At 34.0% G+C, this 21818-nt stretch overlaps 1 protein-coding gene across 1 annotated transcript in view; it reads right to left on the reverse strand.

Annotated features, from left to right (window-relative positions):
- LOC120782385 (protein hedgehog) overlaps nt 1-8826 on the reverse strand; it is a 39157-nt gene extending 30331 nt beyond the window's left edge. Inside the window, exon 1 of the mRNA XM_040114628.1 lies at nt 8181-8826. Coding sequence (XP_039970562.1) covers nt 8181-8807 — 627 coding nt within the window. The 5' untranslated portion in view covers nt 8808-8826. The remainder of the gene's footprint in view (nt 1-8180) is intronic.
- Between the last annotated feature and the right edge of the window lie 12992 nt (nt 8827-21818).

A 21818-nucleotide genomic window follows, 5' to 3' on the forward strand; every position in this document is an offset into this window, starting at 1 on the left:
TTACAATATTTTTGAACGGCAATTCTCATAAAATGGTTTACATCAATTAAAATAAAAAATAAGAAAATGAAATATTTATAATTAAAATTTTATTATTATAATTATTTTCCTATATTTACTTTTATTATTGATTAAAACAATACAATTATTTGTAATTATTGCATATAATTTTACATTTTATTATTGATTAAAAAAATGTGTGAAGTTTTAAAAAATATATTTGTGTTTTGATTTTTTTTTATTTTTTATATTTTAAAATTTTAGCTTTTATTATTATTAAAAAAATATTTTTATTTGGAATTTTAATATATATGATATTATTAATTTTTTAAGTAATATTTAAATATTTTTTTGAATGATTCAAAATGAAAAATATACTTGTATAAATATTTTTAAATTAAATTGAAATTTAAATTTTTTTTAATTTCTTATAAGAAATAGTGTTTAAATTTGTAAGAAAATACTATGTTGTATTACTATATATCTATGTTTTATATTTTGTTTTTTAATTAGAATGATCGCTTTTTGCTCTAAAATTCAAAATTTATTCAAGAAGTTCAGAATAATAATAAAAATAAAATAAAATTTAATTTGTTTTAATTTTTTTAGTGTATAACTGAATTTTTGTTACAATAAATGAATTAGTAGTTGTATTTAAAAAAGTTCGACTATAAGATATCAAAAAAAAATATATATATATACACACACATATATAATATTTCCAAACCAATGTGCGTGTTTATTGCATCAATAAATAGTTATCCAAAATTTGAATATTATGCACGTTTAACAAATTCCTTATCTACATTTAGTAGGAAAGCTTCTGCGCTACCGTTACGGCTACACACAATTTTAAATGCTATAAATCGTAGCTAATGCAGCTTAGTTGCGCTGCGGCAGCACCAATACACACAACCACACTCACACGCAAAAATATATGCGCGCAATGCTTAACAACTGACAATTGGTAGGTGTGCAGTAGTTTGTTTGCTATAAATATTTAAGTCATTTTCGATTTTCTACTTCAACTCTCTATCCTCGTCCTTGACTACACTCTCCGTTATGTTTTTGAAGCTCCTGCTGCTGTTTTTACGATGCGACACCTAACATATCGCTGTGCTGCTGAATGTTTACGCACACATACGCGTGCACACGCGCACATTATATATTGTTGACCTTGTAATAATTTCTCTCCCACACACACACATGCACACGCAAACAACGCAGATTAATGCACCATAATACGTTAGTATCCTTCGAAAACCTAGTATGGCGTCGAATTTGTGCGCTGAGTTCCTTGGCCCATCCATTATGGGGATGCTCAGCGTCTTAACATTGATAGCGGCCTTGACTGCGATCATCTGATGGCAATGAAAAGTCGTTTGGACAAACACACAGCAGTCGTAGCTCCTTGCCGTTTGCTATTTTGCCAATTGCCACTTGCCACTTGCCACTGATCGCTACTACCATTAACCTTTTGACTGTCAGTTGCTAAACAATTAACACAGTTTTATTATTTATTTATCGCTTGCATTTATTATGATTCCACGCTTTAGTTGTGCTTTATTGTTGCCGTCAAATCGGTAGCATTTGTCAACGATTGTTGATGTAAATATGCTTGACTTGTGTATTTGCTGCTTTCTAGCGAAATCTCTCCCGAAATTGGCACACCCGTCGTCTTAACGACTAATGCTAAATAAATATCAACAAAAGTCCGTTATTGTTGAGTGAGATTCCCAATCAGCAGCGCAAATTCGAAAAGTTATTGGAATTCTTAGAATTGTGTGCGAAAAAGTGGTGATTCAATAGAATTTCCTGTTAGAAAGTTGAAATTTTATTCATTAACTCATTGACATTTGAAAATCTACAGTTTTGGCTACCGTTTGTCGGATTCAAAGAATGGACATTTGAAAATTTACAGTTTTAGTCACCGTTTGTCGGCTTTCAAAGAATTTGACGGCATCAGCTGTTTAGCTGACGTCACATTAGCTTATTCTGCTTTATATTTGTGTTGTCAAATTTGCTAACTTTTTCTCAACATTTCATGTTTCACATTTGTTTATTATTTTTTCTGTATGTGGTATTCTAACCAGAAAAAAATGCAACATTTTCTATCCCTCTCAAAACCTAAGAGAGAGAGAGGCTTGCACGGTTTCACGGACGCCACACAGACAAAGCCCATGAGGAAAACTTCGGAGAACGGACGGACAGACGGACGGGACGGACAGACAGACATCCGGATTTCAACATGGAAGACTACTTTCCGTCAGGGCCCTGAGCGACTTTTTGTTGAGCGACTTTTTATTTATGGTTTTTGTTAATTATTTTTATATCAAGTTTTTCTATTAATTACTTATAATGAATCGGTAAATTTTGTTAAGTTGAAGATATAATATTTTTACATTTGCAACATTATATCATATTGAGGCAACATTTTCATCAAGAAAAGAAAACGCCAAGCGTTAATAAGCTACATTTTAGCACGCGCAGGGGTTTCTGTGTGTTTCATCGCACATTTTTATGGTTGTCGTTTCCAAGAACGTGAATAACTCTTGACCTAGACTAAAAGCAAATACACCTGTAAAGATAAACTGGGAAAAGCCACCTTTCTCGGAAAGTTGACTGTTGTTCACCTGTTAGAAATTGACAACTAATCTAAGCCCAACAATCAAGGCAAGATTATAGGTAGTTTATAGCTTTGAAAAATAGTTGTAATAAAAAGCTCTTTGGTCAGCACTTTTCAATCGGAAATGCATATTTCGATAAGAAGCAATTGTAAAACTGCGTAGTAATAATATTTTGCCGGAAATTGCCAGCAATTAATTAATAAAAATTTTCTGAACAATAGAGGTATTTCGAGTGGGTTGAATTATGGGCGGCTATTAACTCAAGTGTTTTGTATTAAAAGCGAGATAAACATTTAGGAAAGCGGATTTGAAATATGAAACGTTATATGTGGTAAAATAAAAATGAAAAATAAAAGAAAATAAATATGAATAAAACTAAATAAGCAGAGTTGCATTTTGCATAAAAAACTTACAAATGTTTTAGGCATGTTTGATTCAATCAGAAATGATGAATGCGTTTGAAATGCTCAATTGAAGTTGACTTAAAATATTTTTGAATAAAAAAAAAATGTTTATAAGGATTTAGTGCGGGGTATGTGAGCCAAAATTACCAGCTAGAGTGCGCAAAAATATTAAAAATTTCACTGTTCAGTGATTAATAAGTTCGAACACAGGAGTTCTTCTTCTCTATAGCTTCTCAAAAGACTACATAAAGCAGCCCATATGCGATTTTTGATCAGCCATCTAACCTAGCCTAACCCTAACCTAACTATTCAGCGATTTCTTATAATTAAAAAACAAATTATTTTGCAATTTAAATAACTAAGCGCTTATTAACTGATTAGAATATTTTAACGACCATATGTTTTTGCGCATGAAATGCGCGACTTGCGGAAACAGACTAATATGGCCGATAAGCTTTGCATATTTGTAGATATACATATGTATGTATGTAGGTATGTGTATGTAAAGTTCTTCAACGACAATTCTTTCCATGGCATTGAAAACAGGAAAAATTAATCACGTGCATTAGACAAAGCTAGAAATTAGGCTAGCGTAATCGGCATTAAGTTTTTCGTAAAAACAAACAGTTAATAAAAATTAAATTTTTTATTAATGGTTATTACCAACTACCGCTGGCGATTAAAATTTTTCGGCAAATTGAAAAAAAAAGACGGGGATTTCAAGCAAAAATAGAACGCTTACATTAACCGTTATGTTGATAAAGAATAACGTTTAAAAAACAGCTTAGCGCGTGTACTTAATATACTCATATATACATATGTTTATATAAATATATACATATGTATGTATATACAAATATATATGTGTGTATGATTATTCAATTGCTAGCTAACACTTGAGCGCCGCTCACCGCGCACCGCAGCATTTTTGTGGATTTTGCCCGACACAGGTGGCAAAAAGGGCGCGATGCGCTTAAGTACCCATGTCCAGCACAATGCACGTAACCGTTATCAGTCGCGTACGTACGGCACACTTTCTGAACGCATTGACCAGATAAGATAATCGCATACAGCTGTCAATGCTTGTGAGTATATGACATACTATATACAGGTGTAAAAGCTATGAGCCATGTTGGCAATAATTTATTGAAACTATTTTATTACCATTTCAAATGCTTTGTAATGGGAACATTTGCCGTTTTTTTTTATTACTATTTTTATTATTTTTAACACTTTAATCAGCTATTAGCTTTTCACGCTTCCTTATCAGCTCGTGCGCATTGTTGGTCGTATTCATTAAGTAAATGCAGTTAAGCGGGTGGACATACCCACAAACCAGCAAAGCGTGTTAACCAGAATTAAGTTAGGTATGTGCTGGCAATAAATAACGGATGTGTGAAGTATATATTGAAACAATAAGCTATTACAAATATGCCGCGTGTTTTATCAACTTACACACACACGCACACACATACAAATACCTAACAAGCTTAATAAAATCGCAACAAGCTAATAAATCAAAATGCTAGCAGTTATCAATGTTTAATTAAGTTTTTTGATTATATATAATATATCATTATCGGCACATCGCACGTTGCCCTAATGAATCATATACGTGAGCTTCTGACTACTACAACAAGAGCAATGCGCTTACCGTCTATACTGCTATTATTTATAGTACAAATATACCTAGTTACATTACGTTTATTGCCGCTTTGTATGACTAAATATCAAGCTAAAACGCTTTTGGCCTACATAAACACTGCAAATGGTATATATTTGTATACTCGAGAGTTTATTGCACTGAATACTGAATTCGATACGCCTAATCAAGGGCGTGCGCAAAAATCGCCCGCGTCCACTTTAGGGGGTGGTGTGTCGGGCATAACGTCACCGAACCGCACTTCAAACTAGCCGAGCTGATAAAATGTGTCAGTGTGTTAAAATAGCGATGCCTTTTACTTTTACTTTCAAGTTGAGGAATTTTTTTCAAATTGCTAGAAATAGCGAACACTCCAAAAAACCATATCTGCACTTGAAGTAAGCACAGTTTTAACCCTCTTTCATAATATTCGCTCTACACTCTATTTTTAGTGGCTGTTGCTCGATAACAGAAATATTTATTGCTAAACAAGTGCATTTGCTTATTTATTTAGTGGATATTTTTATTTATTTACGATTTTATTTTATTAAATAAGCACTAAATATAAAGGCGTAGAGGCAATTAGCAGGTAAACATTCATAAATTGGTTGGTTATTGCTCTTAATGATCGTAAACACCGTTCTGTGAACGATAACATGCTAGCAAATAGAATTATACTAAATATATGTACATACATATATATAGATTTAAACATACTTTTGGTACATATGTATGTGTATATAGTAATAAGGTGATGTTTATTTTGAAGGTGAGACTCTCTTATTATTAAAAAATTAAAAAAAAATTAAATAAAAAAATTTTAAATTAATTAAAATAATTACTATTTGTTTAATTTTCCGCATTTATTTACTAAATTAATATTTTATATCACTATTTCAATTTAAATGCTTGTATTTTAAGTTTAAATTTATTTAAGCGAAAAAATTTCTAAATAAAATTTTTTACTAAAATAAAATAAAAAAAAATGTTAAGGATATTTTTTCCAAATTTCATTAAGTTTTTTCCTAACTTTAAACTAATGTTAAGCTCAATTCAAATTAATCATTTATGATTGAAAACTTTTTTTTAATAAAATCTTGAAAAAGTTTTAGCAAATAAATTAAAATTTTTTTATGAAAATTATAATTAAATATTTTTTATAACCTGAAATTCATTTTCAATTTAAATTACACTAATTTATAATTAACAAAAACCTGTAACATGTCTAAAATTTTGAAACTAAATTTTTATTAAAAAATAACACAAAATATTTTTGTTAATAAAATATTATTTAGGACAAGAAATTAAATATTTTTCATAAACTTATATTAATTTATACTATTTTTAAGCTTAATTTAAATTCATCATCTATGATTAACATTTTTTTAATAATAAAATCTTGGAATAGTGATTAGTTTAAAAAAGTAATTATTTTTTATAAGCTGAAAATCGTTTTCAATTTAAATTAAATTAATTTATAATTAATAAAAAATTATTAAATGTCTAAAATTTTAAAATTAGAATTTTTATTAAAAATAAACAACAAAAATATATTTTGTTAATTAAAAATTTAATATGAAGAAAAAGGAAATAAACTTTATTTTCTTAAATTTTTTAACATTAAAACTATTGTGAACATTTTTTTTAAGAAAAAGTAGTGTAACTGTATTTATCATATAAGTTTTTCGAAAGTTTAAATACGATTAATGATCGTTCATAACCTAAAACTTTCATTATAAAAATAATATTGAAAAAAAAATTTTCTTAAATTTTCGACATTAAAAATGGTATGAACTTAAATCTATTTATGAAAAAATATCGATTAAATAACTTTCATAACCTAAAATTTGCATTTTAATAAAAATAATGAATAAAACATGTTGTTCTCAAATTTCCAACATTAAAAAAGATTTAAAAAATAAAATTTCATTTTAAAATAAAAAAATTTACAATAAAATTGTTCTGAAAATATAAAGCCAATTAACGGAGGTTTCATATATTCTCATAGAGTTATAAGTTATAACGAACCTAAAACATAGCTAGAGAATTCACAATTTGTCATAACGCATCGTAAAAACATAAAATCATAAACTTTGACACTTCATTAAAAAAAATTATTATTGGATTATATGAGACCCCCTAAGCGTTGAGAATTGTAAATGCGCAAACTCATTTTTGTATGTAATCGAACAACAATTTTTCTACAAAAGTGTAAACATTTACGATTTTATAATTTTACGAAACTTTACGACAAGTTATGAGTCCACTATAAATATTTTTCATAAACTGAAATTTCCAAAAATAATCAAATATTTTCTCACCTACTTAAACAGCCTAAAAAAACTCAACCGAATTACGGTTAATTTGTATAAAAACGAATTGATAATTCCGTATGCGCTACATACACATAACGGTATATATTTATATGATGCTTTCTTCAAAAATATTCATAATATTTTTTTGGAGATTTTCTCGCAAATTTTATGATATTTCGCGTACTTTGTGAAATATGTTTGCATGTACTCAGAAATAATTAAATGAAAAGCATTAATCATTTGATTAACGATCAGTTAACGTCATTTGCTTTCCCCAATGAAAATGGACTTGAAAGAAGCTCATTTCGCTATCTTTGACATTTAAGTGCACGTCAATTGTTTTATAATCTTTCGTTTTGTTTATTTGTAATTGATTTGAATATTTCAAGGAAATTTTTGAATTATGTACGTAACGTTTAGCATTCTGCCAACAAAATTTATGACACTGTGAAGTGCAGTTAGCTTTACTCGTTAGAAAAATTGCAACGTGTGTGTGTGTGTGCACATATTTATGGGTATAAATGACATGCCATGGGATGACAATAATAAAAAAAAACGCATAAGAAAATTATCCATAAATATTTAACAGTAGTAAAGTGAATGACTGGAGTTATTTGAAAAGCACTAAAGTTAGTGTTTAGTGCACTTCTCATTTTCAATTTGTTGTAAATTACAGTTGAATGTTTTTACACACAAACACACATACACTAATTATGATTACAATTTTTTTAACATTACTGTATTTTTAGATTTATTGCAGCTCAGGCTATTTAATATTTTCAGTAAATCCCCGAGTGCGCGTTGGCGAAAACACTTCCACGCCCAGCTAACGCATTATGTGATCAATTCATATAGACATATGTATGTATGTAAACATATGTTTGTTTTTGCAGCTGCTTTAGCGCTCATATACATAAGTATGTACCAATCAAAAAATCAAATATTAGCTATTAGCCTAATAACGTTGTCTAAGGTTATTGCTGAAAGTCTCAGAAATTAGCAAAGTAACAGTTATGAAAACAGCAGTAATTAATTGTTTTCGTTTGTGTTTAGCTTGTAATTCTCAAACCGTTTATGACACATTAAATTGCGCTTTTATTTTTTTTCCAAGATTTTCTTATTAAATCACCGACAATCAACACAATTAAAAAACGTAACAAATACTCTATTAAAATAACAACAACCAACTTACCCTTGACATCAGGCGATCAGCGCCGGTGCCTTCATCATCCTTAAATATAATATCGCTATTGTAGTTCGGCACCAAGTCCTTAAATTTCGGTGAATTTTTCTTAATGGGGCCCTCGTTGAGACCGGAAGCGCCCAACGTGCGCTCGGACATATTCGGTACGTGCTGTTTGAAAACCAGCGGCGTCAATTTGCGATATTTACGCGGCCCACCAATACCCCGACCCGGACCACAGCCCTCCGCAGCGGTGAAGAGCGTGCAGATTAGCAGCACAGCGCATAGGCGACGCAGTGTTAGGCGGCGGCTTTGCGCAATGTCGGCTACATTAATAATTGGTGTGTTGTGATCTGCTTTGTGGGCGCTGTTGACCCGAGTACCGGCGGAAACTGGCAGCTCAGTTGCGGTAATTGACAGCCTTATATGAAGCGCACTGGCTGCGGGCGGTGCGACCTGCGGTTGTTGCACGGTGTTGCTATTGTTGTTGGACATGATCTGCTTAGCCGCGCGACTGCGCTTCTTGCGTTCCGGTAGTTTTTTGCAAATTTTACAACACTTTTCGTTAGTGTTGGGCAGTTGCAGGCGTTGCTCAATATTATAAACGGAATATGGCATGAGAGCGGGTTCGAACATTTTTATTTTATGAAATATTGTTATTATTGTTTTATTATGTTGCGTTTTCTTTCAACTTCGTTTAATTTAATTTTTTTTTTCAAAATTACAAATTTTGTTTTTTGCAAAAATATTTATTGAGATTTAACATATTCTTTCATAACACTAAAACAAATGCATTTTCACACAGTATATTCGCATGCGCATAAATTGTCACAATTTTGTTCGCAATAAAAAAAGAAACAATTTTCAAAAATTTTGTAAAACAATTTCAGTTTGAATTATTTTATTATTATTATTTTTTTTAATGTGCAAAATTCGGCACTTTTTCTCTCATCTCGCGTTTAAATTAGCAATGGACTTGGCACGTTTTTTTATAAGCAAACTGTTGGCCGTCTTGTACGCATGCACGTTTATTTATTTTGGCCACTAATTAGCTGCAATTTGTGACTTTTACACTTTCGCATGGACCGTGTGCACGATTGCGACTAACAAACCTTCGCAATTGTGCTATTAACTTCAACTGTGGCCGGTACTCGCAGACTGATTAACAAATGACATTTCGCCGCTGTATCGACGAAGTTGTTGTGTACTACAAATCAGCCGATGGACGTCGTCGCTGCCGACGTCGCCGATAGCGCCGTTACTGTGGCTGCTGCCGTTCGCATGCCTACTTTCCTTCGTACTTATCGTGTTCATCCCGGCAGCGTTCACTAAGCGCCCAAACACCAACACATGCGCAAACGAGCAGCACCCTCACCCACACAAGCACACCTCGAGCTGACTCGAAAGAAATTCATTTTCATATTCGAGCGCTGCGCATTTACTGATAAACCGAAGAACGAAGCGGCGTGCGCAAGCAGGTAACCGAAACACACATCTACGTGGTGAACACTGAGCCTAAGCAAACACACACGCGCATTCCAACGCGTATATATGTGTGTAGTTGTGTTGGTGCAACGAGCGCTGCAAGTGTCGGTAGTTAAGTGCGTAGCGCAGTGTGCAAGGCATGCATGAACGGCAGTCATGGGCGACAAATACACACACACACACGCGGCAGTGCTCCCACACATACACATGCTTCCAATTCGGTTTGGCCGCGCCGTCTCATTGGACTCTTTGCTTTGCCTTTTGGCTGCATGTTCATCAGCGCGCATTGTTGTTGTTGTAGAAGTTTTTGGCCATCAGCAAAGCATCTTGTTGTATGGCCGACGTAGCGCATGCGCGTAAAAGAGACGAGTAGTGTGTCTACAGAAGAAGCTCAAACACACTGTCAAACATGCAAATAACGAAGCTACCAATTGGCACTCACACACTCGAGTTCGTTTACACAAATACCAATGCAGAAATGTATATGTAAGTGTTTGTGGCTGGTGGGTAAGTGTGTGTGTGGGTATTTAGCTTGTATATAAGAGACCAGTGAAATTGGTCCAGCGTCGTCATCTGTGAAATTAAGCAAAGTCAAGCAGGCAGGCTGCCTTTAAGCCCAATTGGTGTTGTAGCGCTTTGGTTTGGATTTTTTTCACCTGCCTGGACGGTGCGCCGGCTTCTTACAAATGTTAATGAATTTTAATGAAAACTATTTCAATGTTACTCGCAATGCAGACAGACGAGGTTCCGCGTAAAGTATTTATTAATGGTTTTTGGTGAAAAGCAAAAAAAAAACACATTTAAGATTTTAGAGTTGCCATTGAGAGCAAATTACAACTATAGACACATTTTCATTCATATACATAAGTACATAATTTGTGTATAAAAATCTTGTATGTTTATTTATACATATGTATGTATGTATGTATGTGTGTGTTAACATGTTTTTATTTATTTGATTTATATATTATAATACATATATACATAAGCATTTGCATATTTATATTATTTGTTAAGCCTTTTGGGATTTCCAATGTTGTCGTAAAATTTTTATAGGTTATGTTAGACACCCATTACTCCCGCGGTATTCATTTATTCTTTCGAATCTTAAGTATTGATTATATTATAATAATTGGAGGTGAACACGAACACTACGAAGGAGCTGGCTACCGTTGGGCATTAAAGGACGTCCCCAAGCAGCCAATGAAAAGCATTGGCTAGCCATTCACTGATTCTTACAAAGAAATCTAGCTGCCATAACGCAAACTGGAGAATCTTTGAATCGTTGGACTTCAAAAATTCTACAACTGCCACTAAACATCTTGTTAAATTCTTATGTTATCTGTCTATGAATATCCTAACTTTAGTAGCTGAACGAACTAAAAGATAAACTATTTTTAAGGCAAATTAACACTTACATACTGAGTACTGTCTTCTGAGTTCCGGCAAACGACTGACTATCCTATTTAATTTTTTTAAACAAGTCTATATTTTTTCTCATTTTTTTGTTTATATCCTTCTATACCATAAACCACTCAAAGACTGGTGTCACAGCATTCAAAAAAACAGAAAAATCTTCGGAAATTTCATATTAAAGCTTTAATAACTGGTAGCTACAATTTGAATCCTATATTCTTTAAGTAATATTAGTTTCTTTGAAGCCACAAAATTTCGAAAAAGTTCTTATGGTAATCAAGTGGAATATAACTTTTTACTGAAGCTCAGATATTGGGCTTTTGATCTTAAAATGGAAAACGATTTTTAGTTCAATGTCGTTTAAGGGTTATTCTGGCCCCTAAATTGTATGCATTTTTCAAACTAAGATAAAAAATTAAAAACATTTTTACTGACCATATTTTTCATATACACAATTGTAATCGACATTAAAAAAATTAAAAAATAAAATCTGAAAAATATTCGGTGGAGTGGAGTGGAGTTAGAGCTACCAAAGAAAAAAAATTCACAAAATGGCGCCGACAACTAAAAAATTAGTTTCGAGAAAAACGGATTTACCGCTCCAATTATCACGACACGAAAGGGTTATAACTACGGAAATGACTTGAATTTTGAAAAAAAAAAAGATTTTTGCGATGTATTTTTGAATATCTAAACTATCGAATTATGACAAAAAAATCGTTTTTTATAATTTCTAGAATAAACTTAAAAAGGGTGAATATATTATTGTCCGAATTGAAACAAAAATTAAATTTTTAATTAAAGTTAATTTTACTCCCATACAAATATTTTTCCAATAAAGAAGTTGACTATTTTTTTCTCTTTTCTTCGTCAGCTCAGGGAATATACATATGTATATGAGATAATATCAGCAAAAAGTTTTATTATTGAATTTTCAAAGTGTCTTCTGGACCCTAAAACATTTACTATGATGCAGAAAGAAATTAAAGATACTCATGTGCATGCCACTGAGTTTGTCTTATTCAGATTATTTTTGTAACTTCGGTCATGGTACAGGGCTTAAAAAAGGAACAAATGGTTTTTTCGGCAAAATTAATTTTTTTTTTATTCAAAATAGTCTCCTTCTGCTTCAATACAGCTTTTTACACGATCCAAAAGCTTGTCGAACGAGTGTTTTAGCTCGGTGGCCGGTATGGCCGAAAGTATGCCAATACAAGCCTTTTGAATGACCTCTACGTCTGCATAACGCTTTCCTTTCATGGGCAAATGCATTTTTCCGAAAAGGAAGAAGTCGCACGGTGCCATATCAGGTGAATACGGGAGTGGTTATGGTTAAAATGTGATTTTTGGTCAAATAATCGGTCACAATCGGTCCTTCGAATGTTGGATTTTGAGCAATTTTTGGTCGTCAGTCAATTTGTGCGGAACAAACCGTGCACACACCTTTTGTAAGCCCAAATTATCGGTTATATATCGATAAATCGATATTTTGGAGATGTTCAATTCCATTTCCATGAATTTCAATGATAACTCGGCTGATTTTTGATGTTTCGATGGAATTTCCAATCCAATTTACTTTGTAGTATCCGGCAATTATATTTGCAAGGGCGCTTAAATCTGCCAGTATGATTCCCTTAATATTATTTTAAATACAACCGTGTGCTAAGCTTGAAATCACTCCAGCAAATATCGTTTCGAAAAAGGTAGGAAACCTTTTTTAATGTTTTAAAATCTGGAACAAAATATTTTCTATCTCTACAATGTAAACACGGTTTTCAGCAATTAAGTATATTGAAAAATAATCCGTTTAGAACTGAGGTTACTGAAACATAAGTTCATCTGGTGGAAAGTAATTGTGATTTTTCCAGATTGTTTTAATTTCTTCTCAGAACTTAGTTATTTTAAGAGGTTATGTACATTTGAGAATTTAAAAACAAACAATTTTTTTACATATACGGATATGCAAATATTCTTCGAAAGTTTTAAGCTGCTCCGGCATAAACACGTCTTTCTCGAAACACTGTTTTTAGAGTTGGCAATGAACGGCAAGCCTAATAAACTTGAAATTTTCAGATAACCTTCTAAGATATACATATATGTTAGGTAACGACCCTAGCAATTCGATTTTTGTATCTGAAGTGTCATTTTCCACAAGTATGTTTTTTTTTGTTAAGCTGTTATTTTATTTAAAATTAAAACTGACTACTTCTTGGAATATTAGGAAGGTTAGATGGCTGATGAAAGGTCGCACGTGGACTGCTAAATGTAGCCCTTTATGAAGAAGGAAGTACTGAGTTGTTTCCACCTCATTTTATTCTATACAGTTTTTGCAGATAGCGTCTGGTAAGATTCCCAACCTTACAACATGGACGCCAATAGGGCAATGGCCTGTTAAAAGCACCACAGCTAGGGAGAGCCTACTTGGAATATTATCTGTATTAAAAAACAATTCACAATTAAACAATTTCTTTTATTAAATTTTAGTTAATTAGTGATTAGTAATTGCAAAAAAAGATATCATAAAGTAAACCCTGTATATTTGGAGATCCTGAGAATTATTATTATTTAAATAAAAATTGTATAAATGTGCCTTTAGTCAATAAGACGCCGACATTTTAGACCGCGCTCGTACTTTTACTCCACAATTTACTAGGTAATAAATATTAGTAATCAATAAAAAGTATGTATTTGTTTTAAAAAATTCTGTATATACAAATATACATACATATGTATGCATAGACTACATATATCAAATGGCATACGAATGCGATGCATAACCTTTTAACGGTTATATTCAGAGGCCATATATTGCCATTGATATGTTATGTTGGAATTTATGTGTGTTAAAAGTATGCTTTTATTATAACAAAACAAACAAAAAAGAATAAAAATTTAAAATGGAAATCATAATTAGCCACTTTGCCATCATCGCAAGCTGCATTCTTCTGAAGACTCTGTAGAATCTGCAGCAGTTGCACGTCCACCTTCGCCGTGATTACTACCACATACGCAGCACGACAACCACCATAACTGCCACACATGCACACACGCATACACAACACTTAAATTGCCATCGATCGGACGATCAATGCAGTAGAGCAAGCAAATGAATAAAATGGAAAAATATGTAAGTGTTCATACGTATTTATAAGTATGTATATGTGTGTGTGTTGTTGTTGATGACGGTGATGCGCCAGGCTATGAGTGTTCCTGCCCATTTGCTTGTGTTGACGCTACCGTTGTGTCTGTAACTGTGTCTGTTACTATGTGACGAGGTGTGTGTGTGTGTGTGTATCCATTCGTGGCCAAGTGTTGGAGTGAAGGGGCGGAGCTGCTGTAGGAGCATATTTGTGAATGGAAATAAGAATGAATTCACATGAGAGCCAACATAATAAGCAGCAAAGAAAGAAAAACCGAAAAAAGAAGCAACGCACACACACACACGCGCGCCACTGCAATAAAAATGAAAATAAATTAAAAACGAACGACAACAAGGTACCGTGAGAGCAGCATGGAGGCCGCAGTTAAAATCACATTCGATGCTACGAAACTTTATACGAGCCGAAGATAAATGGAAGCGCATATGCTATAGTTGTTTGTTGGGGCTGCTGTTGTTGCACTTTTTGTTGGCTCGCTGTTGTTGATACTGGCGGCATGCTGTAAGAGTCCATATTTAAGTACATACATACTTATGTGTGTGTAGTTGGTATTTTGGGCTCCTGCCGCTACATTTTGTGTTTGTGGTTAATGCTCAGCAACGCAAAGTATCTACGAAAATATTTCATGTTCGCATGCTCGCTGTGGCATGAGGAGTGAACCATTTTAATTTAACATTGCCGCAATCACGTTGGCTTATATATTGTTACAGCTATTGTTGGCATATTGCTTGATTGTAAGTATATACATATGTATGTGTATGTATGTAATTGTGATTGCATGTGTGCGCGTCTAGTAGTTAATGCCATTGTTATCTTAACCTGTTGTCATTATATTCCTGTTTTCGCTCGATAATTGTGACGCAAATAAGGCAAAGTCGCTGTAACGCCAGCAAATGTTCCGGAAAATTGAGACAATTATTTCATTTGCACAATTACTCATGAGAAAAAACTATACATGCATTAGCTAGAAAGAGACTCCGCACTGATTAGCAAATGATTATAAATTAAATTAAATACAAACAGCTTTTCAAATCATTTTTTGTACCCTGAACAGGGTATATTAAGTTTGCCACAAAGTTTGTAACGCCCAGAAGAAACCATCGGAAAACCTATAAAATATATATAAACGGTCAGCAGTACGAGCAGAATCGCTTTAGTCATGTCCGTCCTTTCTCAGTATATACGCGAACTAGTCTCTCAGTTTTTGCGTTATATTGACCTGAAATTTCGCATATGTCCTTTTATCACGAAGAAGCTGCCCATTTGTCAGAATCATCCATATTGGACCCCAACAGAATATAGCTGCCATAAAAAGTGAAAGATTATATGGAAAACTTTTTTACTTGATAAAATACAAGTATCTTCACGAAATTTGGCAATAGACTACTGTCCAGGGCAACGCCACCTTCCATACTGCCATGCAAATGTAATAATTAGAGCGTCACGAATGGAACAAGCAACTACTTATTATAAATCAAATTCACGGACATAATTGTGTAAAAATAGAGAAATAGGCGATTAGATAACTTTAATAAAATACCAGCATACTCGCTCAAATATAAATTAGTTTGATTACGCTTTGAAGCTAAAATTTAAACATAAGAAGTAAGGAAGGGCAATGGTCGGGTGAATTCGAACATTTCGTACTCTTGCAACTTGCAAAGCTAGGGAAATACCTTAAGGGGCTATGCCATTGTGACGCATGAAAAGTTAGGCGATTTTCGGGAATTTTTTTAAGAGAAAGTATGCGTTTGAATATTTCGAACTTCTTTGACCGTAATAAGGTATATTTTCAGCTATATTTTAAGATTTATTTTTTTTACAAAAATGTTAAAAAATAACGGAGTTATAGGCTGTCTTCGGAGGTGCCAAAAAAAAAGTGCCCCAACTGCTCGCGTGATTCCGGCCGAATGAGTAGCTGAAACAAAAAACTTTGAAAAGTTTATTAAACTTAAAGATATTTCCTATACAATGAAATACGATTTTTGAAAAATATCAAAAATTAACAAAATGGCGTAATTTTGAAAAACAAAAATCGTTTTTTTTAGGAAAAAAATGGTCGCTTTTTTAATGCCAAATTGATCATTTCCAACCAATCGAAAAGATCTTAGGTCATTGTATAGTAAATGTATTCAAAAATACGCAGTTTTAATTTGAAGTTGATCGGTTAATTTCTCGTTGAGTCATGACGCCAGCAATTTTGAAAAATGTTGTTTCGAGGAAAACGCTTTTAAAGTTTCGCTTATATATGTTTGCACCTCCGAGCGATCGCTCTTTAGAACTCTGCCATCCAAAAACTATTCAAGATACGACCTTCCCGATTTCACAAGATATTTATGTAAATATAAGCTATCGAAAAAGCAAATAAAAAAAATGTTTTTTTTTGAAAATGTCACACTGGTATAACCCCTTAAGGGGCAAAAAGTCAACCAGAGGATCGAAATCCAAGCAATTTTATATTTATGTAACTCATACACTGACCAACATATCCGGCATAAGGTTTGTTATTGTATCTCGTTATATTATTTGCTTCTTGAATGCCGGAAAGTGAAATAATCAAAAAAAGTTTCATTAAAGATATCAACCGTGAACAAAACTATTATACTCTGTAACAACATGTTACAGTAGTATAAAAACAGAGCTCGATTACTGCTTGAGTAAAAGTGTTGAATCGAAGACGGGTTTTATAAAAAAACCTTTTGACATGCCTTCAGCCTAAATGCATTTGATACATTTGCAACAACTTGAATTAAATTCTGAAACCACGGAAATATTATAGAATCAATAATCTTTTCCTATAAAGTTCGTAACGTTTCAGGTCGTGTCGTGGCTCTAAGAGCCTTATAACTATTTATTGGAACTAAAATTAAAAAAAAAAAACTGAAAATAAGCTATGATAAGATAATGAGTTACACAATAGCTGTCTTCGATTAGCCAAGCGTTACTCTCCAGCGAATCGAACAAACTATAGCAGACGTTCAAACAAAAGTACAACACTTGTGGTGCAACCTTTAGTGGAGAAATTATTTTTTAACGCGTTAAAATAACGTTGCTGTAACCCTTTACGAATCGAAAAAGCTAATAAGAACTATAAAAGAAAACTGATTGGGTGTCACCGCTTTTTTTTCGTGGACAAATAGAGGTCTTCTATTTTCTGCTATCAACATGCAAGAAATGGAATACCCATAGAACTGGGATGGTGCTGAGCTTTAATTCACTGAGCTATCTTCAAGTTTTCTCAAAATTCGTATAGCGCCCATTGAAGCAAATTTGAAATATGTATCGAGGAATATTTTATGAATCTTTTGCAGAATCTCTCACTGGAGCACATTAAGAACAACATAGGCAGATTTTAACATCATACGCCATTTTATATTGGTATGTATTGGTATTTTGTTTCCTTTAAGTGACGCTAAAACTGAATAAAACTCCTGATCTGAAAATTGAGTTATCTTTTCTCTCTCATTTTTGGTCGCAGTTCAAGCTGATCTAGGTTCTTGAACCAATCCCTTACTCTCAGCTATAAAAATTTCATATCTTCATTTCCATATACATAAATAATATATGTGTTTATTCAATGCAGTTGCCCGACTGTGCTAGATTCCAGTTACTCACACAAGAGACCATTGCTGCGATGTTAACAGCTCCCACTGAACTAAAGCAAGAAGGCACTAAGCGAAATTAAAATGGCGCATCCGCTGAAAAATGGACATAGTCGCAGCACACACTTGCGCACATACACACGCGTATACATATACAATAGTAATATCGCGCAGTAAACTTGATTCGATTAAAGCTTGCGTGCAGTCATGCCCATAAGCGAGGGGGAGGAACGTTCGTGCAATTATTTACTAACCTTGAACAGATCGCCAATTTCCAAACGAAGGGCAAATGACTTTGTGTGTAAATATACAGATATACATATATACTGTTATATATACATATGTATATTATATACATATACACAAATACATAAAAACGTATGGAAAAGTAAGCATTTAGAGATATTTAAAATATATTTATGGGAGGCATATGGTGCATGCGTCCGAATGTTCTATATTCTATACATACATATGTACATATGTATGCATGTACTTGTAAGTATGTATATATGTTTATTGCTCTTTGAACATTTCCGGTTTTCAGCAGAAAATCGCTGATGTCGTTTTATTACTTTGTTTATGTGGTCACAGTTATGGACTGACCACACATACTGATGTAGCTATGTACACACATACATAAACTAATAGTGAAAAGAAAACAAAAGCGTGAAATCGATGAGCAAAGTAATTCAGCAAACCAATGATCGCATACTTGCCAGCGACAATAACTTTTCTTAGAACCTAACTTGTCTACAATATACATACATACAGTATAATACATATATATGTAAGTATGTATATTATGTACTATGTATAATGTTACACCATTTGGCACAACTTCGTACTAAACATTTTCTCATGTCTATCAAAGTCGAAGAAGCCAATGCAGGACTGCAAACTGGATGATGCCACAAGCATAGCAAAAACACCAACACTACAAGCAGCAGCAGCAGCAGCAGCAGCAGCAGCATGAGCCGCATCGACAACAGGATCGTACTTGAATCGTGTATCGGCTCAGAACAAAGGCAACGCGAGCAACACAAGACACAAGCTTACCAAATTCTGGCAGACAGGCGATCGGAAGGTCAGAAGATCGGCCAAGTGAGCAACAGTTAAACCTAATCGAACAACAGCAATAGCATCAACAATGATGCAGTCCACAGCAGGAGCACCGCTTCCACCGTATAGCATTGGTTTGTGTGTGTGAGAGCACGCAAGTGAACTGGAGAGTGCAAGCCTAATGGTCTATGTTGCAACTTAAAAAAAAAATTAAAAAAAACCACAACAACAACAGTAATGGCAGCAGGTAGATCGACATCATTATGGTTAATGAAAAATTGTAATGACCATTATCGTAGAAAAAAAATACTAGCTGCCATTTTTTTAGTTAATCAACGAAACGAGATTTTAAATGGCGATTAACGGAAGAATATAAGTTTGTTTGTAAGGGCCAAAAACTGATATGTGTTATACATATAACAATATATACATAAATATACATATATAAATATGTATATTCATTTTTATAATACCTACAACTTTTTGCAACAAACAATATTTTTTTTTTCAAATAGAACACATAATTCTCAACACGAAAATAGTATTTCTCAACAGTATCTCAACAAGTATAGTAAATTATACGACAGGTTATCTTTAAAAAATAGGAAAATTTTGTTTTATTTCTCAACACACTTGGCGCAGGTAAGCTCTAACTCCTTGAACCCGTCTGAAAAATACATTTCCAGGAGATCTACGTCGAATCGGCGCATTAACTCTGCAAAGTAATTGACGTAAATTGGCGTTTTTTTCTCTAGGTAGACGAGCAACTGTTACTTCGGGCTGAGTAGGCAGTTGTGAAGTAAAGTCCTCTCTAGAGGAACAAAGACCAAACTCTACAAGTCACTCATCATCCCTATATGAGGCAAAGGCATGGACGATGACAACATTTGATGGGTCGGTCTTATGAGTTTTCGAGAGAAAGGTTCTGCGGAAAATTTATGGTCCTTCGCACATTGGCAACGAGTCGATTCAATAGAGTGATGAAGAAACAGCGGCTACGCTGGCTAGGTCATGTTGTCCGAATGGATGAAAACACTCCTACTCTGAGAGTATTCGATGCAGTACATGCCGAAACAAGAGTAAAACCTCCATTCCGTTGGAAATACTAGGAGGAAAAGGACCTGCCTACAATTGGAATCTCCAATTGGTGTCAAAGAGCGAAAAGGAAGAAACTGACGCGCTGTTGTAAACTCTGTTATAACGGCGTAAGCGGTGTCTACGCCAATAAAGAATAAGAAGTCGATAACTACTTTTGCGGCCAATAGAACGGTCGACGCTTTCTTAGGCACGATCTTGTCTACTTAAGTCCATTATTTCTGGCTGTTCCTTGGTCTCAGATGCGCATCAGTTGATCCTTATTTTGCCGATAGCAAGGCACGACTCTTTCGGTTTGCGTTTAAAGAGCGTCAAAAACTGCTGAGGAGCCGTCTCACTGCTGCATATGTTGTCTGAAGTGAGCAAAGCCGCCACTCATCGCGCCGAAAGCATTCTCATAGCCACTATGGTATTTCATGCAGAAAAATCCACCTAGTTTTTGACAGGAAACTGTGCTACACGACAGTGAATTTTTTTCGTTTCTTAGTAGAACAATCATATTAAAACTACTTACCATCCACTTCACTTCTACTGGGTGCCAGGCCACAAAGGCATCGAGGGCAATGAAATAATGGATGAGATTGCCAAGAATGATGTATGGCTAACATCCGAAAACGGTATCAACATTGGGAAACCCATGCATTGCCTATATGATGATCTCGATAGAACCGTGGTAAAGAAAATCCAAACCCGATGGAACGAGTTACCTGGGAGCAAAACTGTTAAAGTCATCTGCAAAACGGTAGATCTTAAGTAAACAAAAATCGTATTGGCACTCGATAGAAGAGACTGTGGGAGCATGATGGGAATACTAACATGGCACCGTCTGGTGGTCACACACGCCCGCAAGATGGGGCTGACGGATCGAGAAGACTGCAGAAAATGTCTAGAACTGGGCACCAGGGAAACAATGGAGCATCCCTTATGCACTTGTTCCACATTGGCAAGATTACGCTGTAAGCCTTTGCGGTCCCCACAGTATGATACACTGGAGGAGGTATCGAAAGTCTGTTAAAACTCGCGTCAAGCGCAGGCATCATAAACGCTGACTACTCCTCTTGTACTTATCTTTGAAGAACAATGGCAATAATAATGCTTATTTTGTGAATAGCAAGTGAACTCCATCTGGCAACGCAAAGGACCAACCTGGTCTATGCGTGGCTTATTGGCCTACCAGATTAGCCTAACCTAATCTAACCTTCAATAAGTATTTCAAGATTCCCAATTGTCCCAAACATAAAACTGCAAAGGTAAACGGATAATTTTCTCAGATATTCAAGTGTGCATATACATTGTATATGTAAACATGTAAATATAAATACATGGCACAGTTATTTATCCCAAAATATAGTTTGTTTTTGAATAGGTGCAACCTTCACGTCTCCATGTTATTTATGCATCTATCCATTTACTTCACAGACTTCACGTCTGATTTGGCAAATGACATGTTTATAGGGAACTAAATTCTCTCGGGTGCATTGCGGTAAATTGGAATCGTACGGGAAGGGCGTGAAATAAAAATTGCAAATCATTTTATTTGTTTGTCATGTAAATTGAACAACGAAAATATTCGCAAAAAAGGAGCCAGAGAGAAGAAAATTATAAATGTATGAAAGAAAGTAGGGAAGAAAAACGGCACAAAGGCGTTAGAATACATTGTGGTAGAAACATTCAAAATATTCATAGATACTAGTGATTGTTAGTCAGAGCACAAAGGTGGACATCAAATGGCCAATAATGGCGGGATCACAACTACTGTTTGCCAAATATGCGCCACATGAGGCCCAAACAATGACGACAACAGCAGGACCGGCAGCCGCAAACCACGTTGG

Source organism: Bactrocera tryoni, chromosome 1 (assembly GCF_016617805.1).
Source record: "Bactrocera tryoni isolate S06 chromosome 1, CSIRO_BtryS06_freeze2, whole genome shotgun sequence".
Classification (NCBI taxonomy): Eukaryota; Metazoa; Arthropoda; class Insecta; order Diptera; family Tephritidae; genus Bactrocera; species Bactrocera tryoni.